This window comes from Centrocercus urophasianus, unplaced genomic scaffold (genome assembly GCF_019232065.1).
Source record: "Centrocercus urophasianus isolate 14NV4802_14NV808 unplaced genomic scaffold, USGS_Curo_1.0 seq_16, whole genome shotgun sequence".
Classification (NCBI taxonomy): domain Eukaryota; kingdom Metazoa; phylum Chordata; class Aves; order Galliformes; family Phasianidae; genus Centrocercus; species Centrocercus urophasianus.
This window is the reverse complement of record NW_024884711.1, coordinates 13,933,897-13,952,255: the sequence shown is the minus strand read 5'-3', so window position 1 is coordinate 13,952,255 and position 18,359 is coordinate 13,933,897. Positions and strand designations below refer to the sequence as shown.

General features: G+C 36.4%; 1 protein-coding gene across 4 annotated transcripts in view; it reads right to left on the bottom strand.

Annotated features, from left to right (window-relative positions):
- Positions 1-18,359, bottom strand: part of TBC1D5 (TBC1 domain family member 5) — a 294,686-nt gene that overhangs the window by 39,442 nt on the left and 236,885 nt on the right. For 3 of the 4 annotated variants that reach the window (XM_042817093.1, XM_042817092.1, XM_042817094.1), the window contains 4 exons: positions 14,620-14,705; positions 9,734-9,981; positions 5,840-5,902; positions 609-769 (listed from right to left, as the gene is read on the bottom strand). In XM_042817093.1, the coding sequence (XP_042673027.1) occupies positions 609-769; positions 5,840-5,902; positions 9,734-9,981; positions 14,620-14,705 (558 nt within the window). The remainder of the gene's footprint in view (positions 1-608; positions 770-5,839; positions 5,903-9,733; positions 9,982-14,619; positions 14,706-18,359) is intronic. The other variant, XM_042817091.1, reaches the window with a different exon arrangement.

Here is an 18,359-nt window from a genome sequence, read left to right as displayed (position 1 = left end):
ATGCAAAACAAACAAGAATCCTCTGGCTCCAAGACATATAAGTTTTATTAAATTAGTGCTCCTATAATATCTTAATATCTCTTATTAGATGAGAATTTATTTGGAACACACCTATGAAAAATTTGCACTCTTCTTCTTAGCTGAAAACATTGTCTTGTGGCCAAATGAAAGATCAGAGGGCTGTACAAAAGATAAAACTGTGACTACAAATGCTACAGACACTGCGAAATCTCTGATGTATTAAAGAATTTCAGGGACAACAGATGGACATGTTTGGATCTGCTGAGCATTCGTGCTCCTCACTGAACTGTCTATTATCTTCAGGACTACACCAAAAGTCTAACAAAGCAAAGCAAAGAGGAGTTCTTCCTTTCTTTTTAGAGGTTTTGGACTGTTTCAGTTTCATTTCCAGTAGGATTATGGGATGGAATTCATAATGGAGGTGTTACTCAACAGAAACAGTTTAAATAGCTTATTTCTGCTTTTGCCATTAATATGAGCCGAGGGAAACATTTTCAAGTACGAGCTTAATGAACGAGAGAAATGATGGCTGTAACATGTAATGCTGTGTGACAATTAAAATAGCTTAAAAATGTTAAGGAACTCACAGACTCTTTCCTGCTCATAGTCTTGCTTTGGGAACGAGAACGGGAGATGGTGCTAAAAAATGAATCCTTTTTTGATGCAGACAAAGGTGGAGATCCTGTAAATTCGCGTCCCCCAGGCAAGCTCTCTATGCTTGGAGATGAGCTGATTTTTGAACTTTGACCTATAAAAGAAGCATAAAGTAAGATGAGAATTAATCAGTGGGCTGTTTCTTTTCCCTGTAAATACACATCAATGAAATGTTGAAGTGTGTCAGCATGCATTGAAATTGAAGAACTATTCTGACATACACAGGACTTGATTTTTGTATGAGGGAAAAACACAAATCTTAATGTATATATAGGTATATATACATACACAAACTACATAGTACATACACAGGTTGCTCTGAAAGTAATGCCTCCTATTTATATCCATGGAAACGACAACACATACAAAGAGCACTTTAATGCCATTCGATAGAGCAAATTTTCAGTTACAACGCACTATTTTTCAACATATTCTCCACCATTATCATTGCATTTTTGCCAGAGATGAAGAAAAGCTTGCGTGCTGTACTTGTAAAAATATGCACCAGTGTAAGAGACCCACTGTTGCTGTCGCCACTGCTGAAATGCACCACCACCTCATTGTGCTCATGTCCTCTGTTTGGTGTCCAGAAATGTTCAGCAAGCATCAATGAATGTCAATGGGTACAAATTTTTCCGCATGGAGGAATTTAGTAACACACTTTTGTTCCTTACGCATTTCCATGTCGGATGCCACTCGGTCAGACTGCCCCTCTAATGCCATCTGTTGCATGGCAACATGTATTACATTGGTGGGAAGGTTCATTCTTTGCTGCTATACCACCACGATTTGCCTGTGATTGATTTTGATGAAGTTTGCTTTCTAAAGAATCTAGTGTTATCCACTGTCATAGTGAGGACACTTGGGTACACGGCTGTGCTATTTCACCACGATGCTGTATTGCTGTATGTAATCAGGCAGTTTATGACAAAAGACCATTCCTTCCAGTTGAAGCCCGCAAAGAGTTTTCAAATTTGTGTGTTTTTCATGCTTCCTTTTATAGCCTCAAAAACAATCCTCCAAGAAATCATTCAGATGTTAGAGGTGCAAACTGATCTCCTCTGCCAGACCACAATCAAATTCTGAAGAGTTCCATCCTTCCTTACTGATTTGCTTCCACTCAAACCAGTTTTACTCTCAGAGACGCCAAGTATTAATGCAGAGACCTCCCAATATATTCGGTGTATCTTTTAGTACACTTTTTGTCGTGGTAGGTACATGATCCATTCTGAAAATGCAACGCTAATCCCCTTTCTGGAATGAGTGAAAAGTCTCCCCCTCAGTATAAACTATGCTCTTCTCCCATGATACAGGTTTCTGAAGAAATAAAAGAACACTAAAGACAAAGAAATGAAAAAAAGGCTGTAGAAAACACACAAATTCAGTTTTAGAAACAAAAGGAAACCAGGTATGTTGAGTTCAGACCTTTTAAATTAAGGGTAACAACTAGGAGGAACTACTCATACATTTTAACATTATTCAGTTATTTAAGCTTTAGAACAGTGGCTGCCCTCAAAGTGGTGTGCATGCCAGCAGTGCCAGAGCCACCTGCAGGGTGGAGTCTGAGCCAAGCTATGTGCAGCATTTGCCCTGCGTGACACATATTGCACAGCCACAGCCACATGAAACCAGCAATTCACATTTTCTAAAGGGAATAAATACAGATCTATTTAAAATGTCATCCTGTAGCAAGGAGACTAACAGATTGAACTTGCAAAGAAGAAAATATCCTACATGACAAAACAGACCAGAAAGGACAAAAAAAGAAGGGACCTGAATTCAATATTCTTCAAGCTTTCTCAAAGAAAACTGACATATAAACTGTTTCTTATTTTTTCCCTCATTTTTGATTGCCTTATTTTGCTCTTCTCTCCCGTGACTCTCCACATTTTATGTTCTGCTTCTCCTGAGGACACTTGCTCTGATTGCCCCTTCCTCCTCTTCAGACCCTTTTACTTTGTCTTTTCTACTTCCGTGACTTCATTGAATCAAAGAATCATTTGAGTTGGAAGGGATCTTTAAAGGCCATCTAGTCCAGTTCCCCTGTGCTGAACAGGGACATCTACAGCTTGATCAGGTTGATCAGAGCCCCATCCAGCCTGACCTTGAATTCCCCCATGGACGGGACTTCCGCCACCTCTCTGGGCAACCTGTTCTAGTGCCTTACCACCCTCATTGCTAAAAACTTCTTCCTCATATCCAATCTAAATCTTCCCTCTTTTTGTTTGAAACCATATTCCTTGCCCTATCACAACAGACTTTAAGGTACAACTTTACAACAACTTTAGGTAGTGTAGGACTTCCTTTTTCCAACTTTTTCCGTTCTTTATTTTTCTTTCAATTGCATTTTCCTGCTGCTTCTCAGACCTCTTCTAGTCATGTATCATGTACCAGAAACCCCAGAAAATCTATAAAGAACAATGAAAAAATATTACGTATAAAATGGGCTCTTTTTCCTATCCTGTTAATAAGAAGATAGCTTTCACATAAAGTGAAGATTAAAAATGAAAAAAAGAAAAAGAAAAAGAGCAATATAAGTATTTAATATACATCTCCATTTCTTGGCCTGTGCTTAACCCACTTCATCTGCAATAAGCAGATGATACAGTAAATTTCACAGATATCATCAAGAGACGGGTGCTTTAAATACATTTGAGGAACTCACTCACAAGATACAATGCAACTTGGTAAAATGATGGAAAAAATGGTTTGTAAGAATTTTTTTTATATTCAGTCTCCGAGTTCTAAGTGAAAAAGGTCCACATTTTAAAGACAGAGAACTATTCTTGTGGTAAATACTGTTTATTAAAAAGCTTCATTTCAAGAATGGATCACAGTTCAGAGAAATGGAGTATGCACCTATTTGCATAACCAAATAAGAGAAAAAATATATATGGTTGAGATTTTGTGGAGGAAAAAACTGTTGTAGGAGGGAATTTGTTTATATAATACCAAGAGTTTTTATAGATTATAAAATATAAAAAATATAAAAATAAATGTAACACTAGATGAAATTAAGCAGATAATCAGGAAATGTAATTTTTATGCTGACTCCAACCATGTGAACTACACTGTGTCATGGATCATTCAGGGGATGCAATTAGTAATTTCACAAGAGAAAGAACAGCATGTATGAAGAATTAGAGTGTGCCGCCAGTCATAAAGCAGAGTTCTTGTGTTGTAATAGGCTTTTCTAAAATTCAGAGGAGTAATCAAGATTAAGAAATAAGAAGATGGCTGAAAGACAATTCATACCAATTGCAACTACTTTCCTTAGTGCAAAAAGAAAACTGCCTATGATTCTCCCAACACTGAATCTTAGTGGAGCTACAGCAAGGACAGCTGTCTGAAGTCACCACAACCCTTCTGAAGATGTATTATGCATTCACCAATTCTTAAGGTACTAGCAGCCTTTGTGTAAGTTTGAAAGTACAATATAATGTCAACTTGTGCCACCACCTCACCATTATCTGAGAGAGTTTTGGAGTACTCTTCAGTAAAAAGAGCTAAAACAGAACAGAACACTTACCCTCAGTATACAACCAAATATATAATGTGATACAAGAAACTTCATTTAGTAACCAGCTAAACACATCTCATTCTTCTTTAGCAGCTCAGTCAGCAAACTGAGATCATCACTTCATCATACCTCTCATTTTCTTATGCTTATTCTAATGATCACAGATAAATGCATTATGCCTCCTTAAAAGATTAGAAGAGTTCTTAAACTAATTTCTGACTACATAAACATATACCAGAAGATCATAAAGCCAAAATGAATCAGGTTGAAGAAACCACAAGATTGAAAATCAAAGAAATGCTTATGAGGTATACAGAATCAAAAGCTAAGGACCCTTGATAGCAGTGGTCAGAACACATTATTGCATAAGACGTCTTAAAATATGTATATGTCTGCAAAAGTCCATAAATACTTCACTGTAATGATGCACAGGGCCTCTTGCACTAAAAATTCACACCCTTCTAGGGGCAAAAAGGAGCACTGCAACCTCCATGCGCTGTCTTCAAACCAGCTCTCTACTTGTCTGTTGCTGAAGATTACTGTGGCTGACACTAGGGTCACAAACACACTGACTCACAACCATTTCTAAAATACACAGATGTAGTGGTGTTGTATTGTCAGCAGGGCAGAGGGTGTGGAGAAGTGCAGTATATTGAAAAGGAGAGAGAAAGTTTAAATATAATGAGATCTATTATAAGTATCTGTAATAAAGTGAAAACAAGATGACAAAAGGAGTGGGGAAGACTTACAATGAAAGAAAAGCAAGCTTGCTAAGTTTTAGTTTAGTTAGAAGGGAGATAACCATGAACTTTGCAGGCCTCTGCCTCCATAGGTATAGGAAAATATAAGAAGAATCAAAGAAGACATGCAAGAATGACATACAAAACCAATGGCTCGCTCTCTATTTGGAAAGAGGAAAAGAATCACTTTCATAGTTATAAGGAGAATGAAGGGCAAAGTTACCAAGAAGAACAGAATAAGGCAAAATCCATAATTCAAAACTATTCAGAACTGCTCATCTATTACTCTGCATTTGCCACAGTCAGGATGTAAAATATGAAAATTTGCAAAAATAATGAGTTCCATAAAACTTCTAACTTCAGATAAATTAGTTTTTTTTTTTTTTTTTTTAGTTTTTTTTTTTTCTTTTCCCCTCTCTTTCTCTTTTTAAATTTTTTTTTTTTTTTTTTTTTTAACAGTAAAATGGCAACAAAGGCTTCCAGCATTTTTAACATTCACTCAAACCACCTCATCACACACATGTGTGGGGCTATTATTTCTCAGCAAGCCCAGTAAGCTTCTCCTTGGTTAATGGCATTAATATCAGTGTTTGGCTCAAATTACCGCCTCAAACACAACAACAGGAAAGTGACACAGCTAAAAGAAAAAACTGGTAGCCACATTGCCCCCCATGACCAAGTGCGGGATGGACAACAAAATACAAAGCAAGTGCAGATTTGTATGGGGAATGTGGGCCACACACAGCACTGAGAGACGGATGAAGCAGAGCTGCTGTTTTAATTTCTACACAACAGTGCCGCTCGGTGGATGGACAATGGCAGTGAAGGCGGATGGAGACGCCACGGATGGAGCATCCCAGGGATCCTACAGGATTCAGCCTGGGATGCTGCTGCAGGTCCGTACCTGGGAGCGCAGTTGAGTTCTGCGCAGGGCCGGGAAGTGCAGCATCGCCACCGGGGGCATCGCCTGCCAAGCAAAGAGACACGTTAGTGTGAGACTCCGGTCTGAGTCGTGGCTTGGCAGCGTCTGATGGGACGTTATGGCAAAATCCCACGGGGACATTTGAACAATTGCTGCATTATACACTGCCTGTGCAAAAGCTGATTGGGGAGTATCATATTCATGCTGTCAGAAAAACGTTATCATTACCTAAGGATATGCAATTGTTTTTGTTTTTTTTTCCAAGCGTTTTTTAATGCAGCATCTCATTTCATTTTTATTTATTTATTTATTTAGAATTCTGCTATCAATACAGACAACTTCTCTTTTTTTCCTTCAGAAAAAACAATCATTTTTCTAGTTTGTTAGTAATTCTAAAGATGGAGATAATTTCTTTAGGGCAAATCAGGTGACTGTGGAAATTCTACTCATGCTACAACAGAAGTACCAACTCTTAAAAACAAACAGAAAAAGTCTGGAAATCCTTTAAATAGCCAATCACAGTTTTGGCAGAACATCTTCAGATTAGTCCTCTAATGTGTCCTTGTGATAAAGTGACACTCAAATGAAAAGCCTTTTTGGTTTCACAGACAAAAGGACCTGGAAGGAAAACTGTATCACGGTGAGGGAAGAAGTGAAAGACTCTTTTTCTTTCTTTCTTTCTTTCTTGTTTTTTTTCTTTCTTTCTTTTTTTTTTTTTTTTCTTTTTTCTTTTTTTCTGGCAGCACAGTACTGTTTGGTAGGGAAAGACTGCACAGTTTCTGAACACTCAAGAATCTGGTGAAACACTAAAGGCAACAATTCTGCTTTTTTTTCTTCCCAGCTTTTTTCATTATCATTGATTTTGTCTCTTATGACCACAAACTCAGCTGACAATCCAATGAACTCTAGATTTTAATTTAACCTTTGTGCCTATGAATTTTTTCACTGTGTAGGATCAAAGGAATATTTTAATCCCTTTTGTACTAGCAGGCTGCCTCACAGAAGTAATCAGCAATGACACCCGGCCTTCTGTGCTGAGGACAGACTGAATGGGATTAATATATTATTAGAAGGAACTGATTTTCCAATTAGGTGTCTGGATATTTCATTCAACTGTGATTTGTAATGTTGAAGACTCATCTGGAATTAACAGGCTTGCAATTAGGATACTTTTTGTCTGTCTAGTTTTTTTCCATGTACATTCTCTAAATCATATGCATGTTTTTCTTAAAGAAACTCAACAAGTGCAAAAACTTTGAAATGAGAAACAATTCTTATTGATATTAAACACCCATCCCTTACACTGAGCACAGCACTTATGGATGCATGAGCGACATCCCTCACTGCTGCAGCTTTGTGACAGAAGTGAGTGCTATCAGTGCCAAAGCACAGCTGTAAAAGCTGGGATAGGATTATTTTGCCACCCTTCAAGACATTTTGCCACCGATGACTTCTTCACAATTCAAAGTAGATTAGTCACTGAACTTAATCTCTTCAAATTTCACTGTATTTTATGTATTAATTGAAATTATCAACACTACTTGAGCATTTAAAACCTGAAAGGACTAATATGATGAGAAAAAACTGATAATTTCCTCTACTGACTCGATCCCTGTCAGACTGACAGTACTTTGGTCTTTTGGTTACATTGTCCAACTAAGCATCTATGAGTAGTACATAGACTGGAAGTGCAAATGACTTATCAATTTAAATGCAAAATGCTTGCCTCTGCCTACCTCAGCTAAATGACTAAGCTCCTGAAGGCTAAGATGAGCTGAAAACATGGTGATGAATGGAACATCTGAAAGTTAGATACAGTTTGTCTGTAACTTAGGAGCCTCATAGTTACAAACCACATCAACCAGCTTTGAGAAATCCAAAAGCTAGAGCAGAATTCAGTTTGATAGAAGCCAATGCACAAAGTCAGAAGGTACTTCAGCACAAACAGAAGGAGCAGAATAAGGACTTTTCTGTCCTAATCCCTGTCCCCTGAAGCACTTTGCTTAGAGCCACTGAGAAATGCTCTCACCCACTGTGGACCCACTGCCCACAGCACTTTCTTGGGTGCACAGATACCATCATCTTACTTTAAAACTGACTTTTAAGACACGATACAGAAGACACTATGTGCTGTGTGTCGGCACTTGTAGTTGGCTGCCACCATTCCAAATTTCTGTCCAGCTACAGGCAATATACTTGTTGCCTTTAAATTACATATGACATGTTGCAGCAAAAATGGATATTCTGTCTATGCAGAAATAAGTGCGCAGTCTGTGCATGACGATCACCAAAGTCTAACTACAATTTTTATTCTGATTGTTATATGTAAACTGGCAAGTCAGTTTCTTGATTACTTAGCAAAGTAGCTACTGTATACAAGCATAAACAAGGCCACCCATTATTAGCTAGCTCAGTATTAAGATACAAATGATTCTACTACTATAAGCTGCTTCAAATTTTACTGTTTTTTCATATTAAGCAAGCAAAAGCAAATCACCACCTGATCAATTTTCAACTGAAGTGGTATAAAGTCGGGCACCTGACAACTTTACTGTGGCCTTTTTTTTTTTTTTTAAAAGCAAACCAAAGAGCCCATTCAGAGCTATGGAAACAATTTCTTTCTAGACCTAACTTTCCTTCTTTGATACAAGCAGGGTTTGCATCAAGGATTCAAACAGGAGCATACACAACATTTGTAAATACAAATCAAATGAGGTCACTGCACAGCAGAGAAATTACCACACTTCGATTTCATATTTGCACAGTGATGGGGACTTTCAAAACCTGTGCTGGAGCAATTTTTAAAATGTTTCTATGATTCTGAGAAAAGCTACAAATCTGCATTTTGCCAAGCTGCTGTAGTAGCCTTTACAAAACTGCTTGCACCTCTCTGCTTTGTGAGGAAAGTTGTACCTCCAAATGCTGTTCTCGCAGTACCTCCTGGGAATGTGATGCATCACGGAAGGACTGACTTTGGATAAAAAGGGTGGCATGGGATAGAGAAAGAACATCAGTCTGAGCCATGGAAATGTTATTTTCTTCCTTGTACACTTCCAAATCTGGTGAAAAATATGGCGCAATGGTTCAGGGCAATCAGCAACTCAGGCAGCCCTCAAACTTTTAACCATTACTTATTATGATCTACAACTAGAAACAATACACACATAAGTAGAGTGCTACACATTCCTTTCAAAGACCATGCTGTCATAGGCTGTCATAGGCATTTGAAGATGAAAAGCAGAAATATGCCTTGAGCCTAGCAGACCGTAGGAAATATATACCAAAGCTGAGCTCGCTGACTTTGCTGTTCAAATAAAACGTCCTTGAGAAATATAAAAAAAAGGCTCCAAAAAGTAGTATTTACCAAACTGAGAACGTGCATGGGGGCATCACAAATTATTAAAAGGCAAATAGATGTTATTGGTCAAGTAGCTTCGGAAATAAGCTCTCCAACTCCTAAAGGGAATAAGATTTTGTTTGTTAAGAATTACTCTGTAATTGATCTAACATCCTGCACTCATAGTCAGCTAATACTGTTATGCATGGGATTTTTGCCAATAACCTGAAAAAAAATGATATGAAATTAGTCTTGCAGTTAAATTATAGTGCATTTAAAAGACTGGAAAATTAACGTATAAGAAGATGTTTACAATAATACTAGAGTTTGCTGGTATGTCTTAAGTCATTTGTTAATATTTTTAAAGGTTCAAAACTTCCTAGTATTTTCACCTTCTTGTCATTATATTTAATTCTATGTTACATTGCAAACATCCTGTTTAACAAAATTCTGTCTCTTCTAATCCCTCCAGATACAAACTTATTGCATCAATAAAAGGACGTCTCCTGCTGTAGCACTGCCGCATTTTTTGCTGTTACCTTTGCCCAGCTGGACTGGCATGCTTTCCGACTTCATCATTCTTTGCTGCTGTGCCTGGTGCTGGTGGTACTGGGGGCCATCTGCTGTCCCACGGGTAGGCACTGTTGTTGGAGGGAAGCTACCTGCCCCAGCAGTGGGGCCTGCAGTGCTACCTGAAGCCATGGCCGGAGCTATCAGCTTTCGGCCAAAGTTCAGTAAGCTGTTGGAGACTTTGTTGATGTTCAGTGGGGCAGCCTTAGCACTGGCACTGAAAGCAGAACAAGACAAATGGTTAGATGGCGGTTGCACTTGATGACGTTTAAGGTCTTTTCCAACCAAGCAATTTTCTGATTCTATGATTCTGTGTAGGAATGCACACACTGTTTTCCGAAATGGAGCCAAGGTAATCCAAGTGCTGAGCATCACAGTGTGTTTTACCATGAAACATACACAGGAGTCACAGGGACAACACAGTGAGGGTTTTTTCCAACCAATGGCAGACAAATTCTTTTGGTCATTTCTTCCTGAAAAACTCAGGCAAGTTATTCCACTTTCCTTAATTTGGCTTCTTAAATGAAAAAGGATGTGAAAAAGTGTCAACTAGCGATCCATGCTCTGAAGTATCAGAAACATTATAAAATTTATTATTAAGACTTTTTCGCTTGTTATTCCAAGACTACTATAATATTTATTTCTGTTGGATTAAATTTTCTTAAACGTTTAAAATAACTAAAACTTAATCAATTCTTCAAACAAACAAAACCACCAGCCTGCATTTTAGGTTGGCAAAGCTAGCTGAATTTTGCTCCAATGTCACCCTCTGTCCATGCCAGCCATTTCTAGACAAGTGCTTTGTAAAGGGAATCCTGATTGCAAAAGTGGTTTTGGCTGAAGAATGGCTTCAGAATATAACATGTACTGGGTCACGATCCTTATCACTGTTACCTTTTATTTGAAACTACAGTGGATACTTAATTCACTTGAGTTATATGCAACATTAAGAATGAGGAAATTACTAAACCATTTAATCTATCTAAAATAAAGAGGCAAAGCAGCTTCTAATTCCCAGTAGAGGTGTTCACATAACCCAGAGATCAGTAATGCCACTGCTATTCATTCATGCAGTATTTTTCTGTTTTATATTATTAATGCTTGAAATACCCTGTACAGAAATATATCAGTCACAGAGACCTTTCCACTCCTGAAGTTTTATTTTACTGAGCTACACACCGGTGATATAAATAGCTGTTTTTAAAATAGTTGAAGAAATACATTCAATTAAGGACTCTGCAATCATTGTACTGGGAAAAAAAAGCAGCTCAGAATGTTTTGGGGAAGTTTAATTAAAAACAAATTATAGATAAATTAATGTAGGTGATTTGTAACTTGTGCACACACCTGAAAAAGTAATTTTGCTTTTTCTTTTCATATCATTTCCCTATTTCTCTTCATATATATGTATTTTTCAGATACACAATATGATCACACACACACATACTGAACATAACTAGAAAATAGGAACAGCTGCATTCTTTAGACTAAGAATAGATAAAAATTAAAATGAGAGAAAAGAGGAGAAAGTATGCGAGTTCGCAGAATCACGAGATGGGGGCATCCTCTTCTAGACTAGTGATGAAGAAAAAACGTGTTACAGTTTTCAGGAGTAGCAGTGAAACAAAAAGGGGATCAAAGTTTGTCTCCTGTATCTCTTCAACCCTTCCTGGTGCTGCTTCCCAATTTATGGAAGCTGGAACGATTTCTGGCTACTGATTGCAGATGTCTGTGTATGTCCCCATTTTACTGTTGCTAATATTACAAAAGGACTTTCTGTAGTCATCTCAGAGTGACTGATAAATTAAATTAAAAAAGAGTATTTGCTGTTATAAAATGGCCCTGCATGAGTCCCAAATGGTTTCAAAAGCAAACTGAATGTTTTTAATGATTTTTAAAAAATGCTATTCTGTTTATCACTACCACTTTTTTTTCTCTGATACTACCTAGCAGAATTGGTTATTAATCAGAATATGGAAGATTCAGGTTGAAAAAGACCTCTAAGATCAAGTACAACCATCAACCCCATAACAGCATGCCCACCAAACCATTCCCCTCAGTGTCAAATCTATGTGTTTCCTGAACACCTGCAGGGACGTTCCACCACTTGCACGTAACTAGGCAGGGATGCTTAAAGAAGTGACAATGGATTTTCTAATTCCTTGACATACACGTGGCATCAGAATTGTCAGCACAGGGATTTTTGTTTAATCATTTCTTCATTCCAGAAAGAAAACAGGCTGTAGCTGAGAAGGTGGAAGAAGAAAGATCAAATGTTGCTTTAGCAGATACCCAGCAAATATGAATAGTCTGCAATTAATTGAATTACATCACTGATTTTAGGGGCCATGCCAGTAATAACTTTGTTGAGATTCTGAACCCTAGCATCAGTATATCTAGCAGTTTTCCCCTTTGGTCTGTTCAAACTGTCTGCCAAATTAAGGAGCTATATATCACTAATTCACCTGAACTATCACCTTAGAAAGAAAATAATGACTTGTACAGTGAGTCCTAGGTTTCTTTTGCCTGCAAGTGTGGAGCATAGACAATCAGTAAAAAAAGAAAAAATGCTGACAGCAAAAAACCTGGTATTTAATAGAAGAAAATCTTTTTCTCTGAGAAGCTACTAAAGCAGCAAAGCCACTGGATGCTTTGAGTTAACTGCATCATTGGAATCCTGATGGTCCACGGATGCATGAGACAAAGCTTTTGTAAAGAAGCAAATAGACTATAATAAAATGCTGAGATTATGAAGACTTTAAGGTCTGTCTCCTTGTGTATTTGTGTCCATCAGCTTATTGCTTTAAAAAAAAAAATAAAAAAAATTCCTTAATAAAAAATGTTTTCCTTCTAAGCTGTTTAACATGCTGCTTTGACATACATGTAGATAAGAAGGGAGTTTAATAGGATTTCTCAAATAGTTTCAAAGAGATTTCTCAAGATAATGCACTAAACAATAACAATAAACACCAAACATCTTATCTAAGCCATTATGGTCAAAATATAAATTAAAAAAAAATGCTTTCAACAACAATATGCAATAATGTTTTATGATTGTTTCAAAAGTAGAAAGTACAGCCACTGCAGTTCCTAATACCTTCATGTGACTGAGCTCTGATCTGAGACAGCTGCTAAAAGAGCAGCTCAGAACACATACACGTAAGTGAAAAATGAACAGTGGTGCTGTATGTAGTACTTGTTGAGATGTAGTCTTAACAAAAGTATCCGTAAGTAAAATTCAGTGTGTGATTTCTCTGAATTGCAGCTTCAGAAAATGAACAATAGCAAGGTGTTAGAGCTCTGGAAAAGGTATATAAATCTACAGTGAAGTTCAGGAAAAGAAGAACAATGTATTCTTACTGTTTAAATGTCTGATATATTAACACAAAGGATGATTACAGCCATTAAACATGGATCAATGTCTACATTTTAGCCATCTGAATGTACCAGACGTGCACAACAATTACAAGAAAAATGCTGATTGATTATGTTGTAGAGTTATCAGCAGATGCATTTAAAAGTAAGGCCTCAGTTTAAAAATATGAATATCAAGGAGAGTGAATTCCATCTACAAAGCAAACAATTTTGTTCCATCACAATAAGCATCATTGACCTTGACTATGAATGGTGTATTTTTAAACTAGCAGTGGGAAGATGATTCAATCTCTGCAGTTTTTTGCTAAGACAAAAATGTTTTGTTTTAAGCAAGCCTTATGCAAAGGCATTTCTATCTTCAGAGAGTAGCCATTATGAGTGATGAGAGAAAAAATTTATGAATATGACAGATTAAAAGGTCTTATTTATGACAAAATAAGCAATACATGCTAGAGAGTTGTAAAGATATTTTAAATATATTACTGAATCTGTGGAATTAAAGATTAAAAAGACCTGGCAGCTTATCTAACCCATTTCTCTGCTCACTGATGAAACATCTCCTAAGGTCACATCTTCCTATTTTCTCTTTAGTCCAATCTTGACCATATTTACCATGTCTGACCTAGTCTAAATAGTTCTGTGCTGAGATAGATTTCTCTGAGTTACTCCCCTATGTGAACTATTCCAAGCAATTTCTCCTGTGCACAATCAACAGATTTAACGGTCATTTCTTTCCTTAGAATTTAAGTTTCCAACAAGTGTCATTCTAGGTTGGGATTTGTGATTTTATTCCCCCAAAAATCTTTGAAGTGTTTTCTTTAGATATTTCCAAATTATTAATTTTTCCTTTTTTCCTTTTTTTTTTTTTTTTTTTTTTTTTTTCTTTTTTCTTTTTGTAAAGTCTTGAAACCATTAAAAATTAAATAAATGTGATAGAGTGCAATACTTTTTGTCAACCAAGGACAAGGTGTCAGCCACCAACACTGACTCTTTGGCCATCATGCTGGGTACCACTAGACTATTCATCAATAGACAGAATTGTATTGATAGAAGCCATTTCTGAAAAAAAAAGTGAGGAAGGGATGCTGCAGAAGGGTTCAGTAAAAATTAATTCAAACTGGATTTACATTTAGTTAACTCATATAGCTTCTGTTACATTGATACTACAGATTGGAATTAGATGCGCTGTTGGAAGTAGCTCAGCTACAGAATTCATGTTGGCTGAATGCTTTACCCCCTGCTTTTAGTAAAATGTGCCACTGTGTAACTTAGCCTTAAAACAAAAAGCCAGTGAGCTGACCAATTATCATGTAACCTTAATTTTTCTTAAAAGAAAGGGAAAGATTCAAAATAAATGTCATGGACTAAACACACAATTTTAGCACTGCTTATGTAACTCTCATTTGGGATGAGTGACTTATGAAACATTTTATTTATGTAATATATTAGTTCAGTGAAAACACCTTCAGAAATAGCTTACCGAGTTTTATTCATCAAGTCTGCTCCACGCGCTTTGTAATAATCTAAATTTTGTTGGAACTGATGAGTCACTGGTCTTGGATTTTTCTAAAAAAAAATTGAAAAAAAAATTGCATTATGTATCCTTCAAAGAATGCATACTGTAATGGATCTTTTTTTTTTTTTTTCTGAAAGATTTAAAGTCGAGACAAGAAATTTGTTTATTAAAGATTACAAATTTAAAGCATAATTTATTTTCTCAAGATCTTGTTTTCTAAGGGCAGTAATGCTAGTTACATAAAATGCAGCTTTAAAAACCTTAGAATAATACCGAATGTTAGTGGCAAGCCCTCTCCTCACTAACAGAAATCAGTTTCACATGAGGAAGGCACTGCTGGCTGCTGTGATAGCACTTCTAAGTAAAGCAGAAGTACTGTAGGGCAAAGTTCAGACACAGATGTAATTTATTCCTTTATCTCAGGTGCAGAATGCTACCATCTCTAGGCTAAAATGACGTGATTTTAAATAAAATGATAACACTGAGGACAAAGCAGCGCTTACATATTGCAATAACTGCATACAAGTGCGAATCTTAAGTAAAGAAGCAAGACTGGCCGAGCACTGCCACTAGATGGCACGCAGAGACTTTCTCTCTCTAAATTTCTCCCTACCCAAAACTGAGGCTACAAAGAAAGCACAGTTCTCCTGTAACAACATTTTTGTAATTGATACTGAAAAGCAGAAGCTATTCAAAAGTGTCTGTCACAATAAAACTGGAGCCCACTGCCTCCAGTACTTGTGAAAACACCTCTGGAGATGGTATTTCGATGACTACGTAAAGAGGCGTGAATGCAGTACTTGCATAAAGAGTTCTGACTGAACTAGTGTAACCTGAAGGATGATATTTGGAAGTTATTATTTTAATGGAAATATTTTAAAGTAAAAATTACATGCATATGGTTCAACCCAAAACCAGCAGAGACTTACAGAGTCCCTGCATACGCAAGCATGAATTAGAGGAGAAATTCACTGCAATGATCAAATATACTGCCTAAAACACATGTAAACACTTTCTGATTATTTGCTTCAAAGATTTGATCATCCGTAGGCTGTTCCCTTACATTCTGATCTGCCTTCTTAACTCTTGTTAATAGTAAATACAGTTTTAATGAACTATGCAATGACCTGTCTGAAATAGTTGTTCACAGTTGAAAGCACATTACATTCTTCATGGAGTTATTCACACACTAATATACATTCACACACTGTGTCCTAAATCTCCTAATTTCATTTTATGCTGTAGTATCCATCTCCCTCCTTTCCCCATGGAACTTCAGATAAACTTCTTTCCTCAAAAGCCTTCTTATTTTTGGAAGAGGTATAGTTGCATTTTAAAGACCAAACTACTGCATGTGCACAATAGGAGACAGGAGTATGTAAGGAGGTGGTAGGTATCAAAGGCCAGGATAATTTCTGGGGTCAAACTTAAAGCTGGGAATTTCCAGATTCCTTCAAGTAGCCAGACTTAATCTCGTATGACAGGTCTCGTTTCCTTTATTTGGAAACACATTAAACAATTTAAAAATATATCCTGTTTGTAATGTTCAAAACGAAACAAAACTAAAAGCTATTAGACAAGCATTAAAAACATTCTCATCTATTCTACCACCCACATTGTAATGGGTGCTGTACATTTTTCTTCCCTTGATATAAAAACAATATTTGCATAACTCTACCCATTCATACGGCTTGTAAGTCAGTCCTCATCAACTGACAGCAATAACAATGAATCAGCTTTAGTTACTATTGCTCTACTTTGGTAATTCAATGCATTTCTATGATAATCAAATCCAAACTGACGTGAGGAGGATAACTGATGGTTCTGTGACTACTCTGCAAGCAATCAGTGTAACTTTTCTCCTGTGAATTAAATAACTTTCCTTCATGTGACTTGATGCCCATTTCCACAAGGTGCATGAACACAAGATCAATAGAATAGATAGTACTTCTAATTCCAAGGGAAGCCCTTTGAAAAACTCACATTACCAGTTGCTACTTTGTTTTGCAATGTGACCAGTAACTCGATATTTATTCTAAACTTTGCAAAACTGGTGGAATTTGCTATCTGCCACCCCACAAACAAACAAACAAATAAACAGAAAACTGTTTAAAAGAGGAAAAGATCATATGAACAGTTTCTTGAAACATATTTATGCAGAAATGATGAGTAATTCAAGACACGAAAGGCTGATCTACTATCTAAGCATTTAAAGACATTAATAGGAATAATGAGCTAACTCGAATATATGAATGAGGCTCAGGCATTACTTTCACAAGGGACTATTTAAATTCCTATGAGGTTTAAAGATTTCAAAGGAAGAGGCAGTTTAAATTACTATTACATGCAGTGAAAAAAATGCCTTCAAAAAAAAATGATACTGGAAAAACATTAGAAATGCAAGGCAGTGAATACCAAGCTGCTGCTGAAAACCATTTTGTAACACAGTGAAGTTATCCATATAGGAAAATACAGTATTAAAAACAAATCAACACAAACATCTGACATACATGTTAGCAGATCAGTATCTGCTCAGTACTACCACAGAAATGTTAAAAGTTCTGAAAATAGCACCTTAGGGAGCAAAAAAATATGACTTTATGAGGTTTATGATATTTATATTATTATATTATTGCATTACTATATATTATTAATAATATAAATTAGTATATATTATGTTATTATTGTTATTAACCTTTAAATTGTATATTTTAATCAAGTCATTAGGTTAAATATAAGAAACAAAAACCTGCAGTTACATCACTTCCTTATGAATTTTCCATTAATTCCCATCTAAACATGCAGTTTCAGCTACCCTCTACATTACATGCCATATATTAGAAAAGAAGATTAAACAAATTTATTTACTGCAAAACATAGCTTTGTTGTCTAAAATATTCACAGAAACTGCATCCTTTTCCTTACATACTGCAATTTAGAATGATACTATTTATATTTTTAATTACTTAGGCTAGTAAACTTTTCCTTTTTATTCCCCAATTTATGTAATTATTTTGACAAATTCCTCAGATGAAATATTTTTCCTTAAGAGGAAAGTCTTGTTTAAATGACAGTGAAATCAACCCTTCAAATTACTAAATTGTTGAAATCTCCTAATAAATTGCATGAGGGCATTAAACAGATTAACACATTCAGTTTTTTTTTTCCTTTCTAAGGGAAACAGTGCAGAAATACTAGAGAAAAGCTGCCTGTGCCAGTACTACAAATCCCTCTTCCCACACCCATCTTTGGTAGCAGTCTGCTGGCTTTATAATTCTTCTGTTCTTACATTTCTACCTAAAGTAAGCTTAAAGTGGTGGAAACAGCCACATTCATACTTTTAGAAGAATCACACACTAAATACAGACACAGAAGCGCATGTAGGCACAAGTGCAGTTTTGGACTTCAAAGTTTTCAAAACAACATACATGTATAGTTTTTTTGTATGTCTTTTAAGCATGTATTAGCCACAGCTCCAATTGAAAAGATATCTAAGTATGTTTCATCAGGTATTTTAGGTACACCGGACTCCATCCTAATATTAGAATACAGAGCCTTATTTAGAGGTTGTAAATGTACTTCTCCAAACACACATAAAGCTAGTGGGAAGTTGCTGGGGACCTTCTGCATTGCTTTATGGGAGAAGGGCTGGAGTTCACCCATACCCATACCCATACCCATACCCATACCCATACCCATACCCA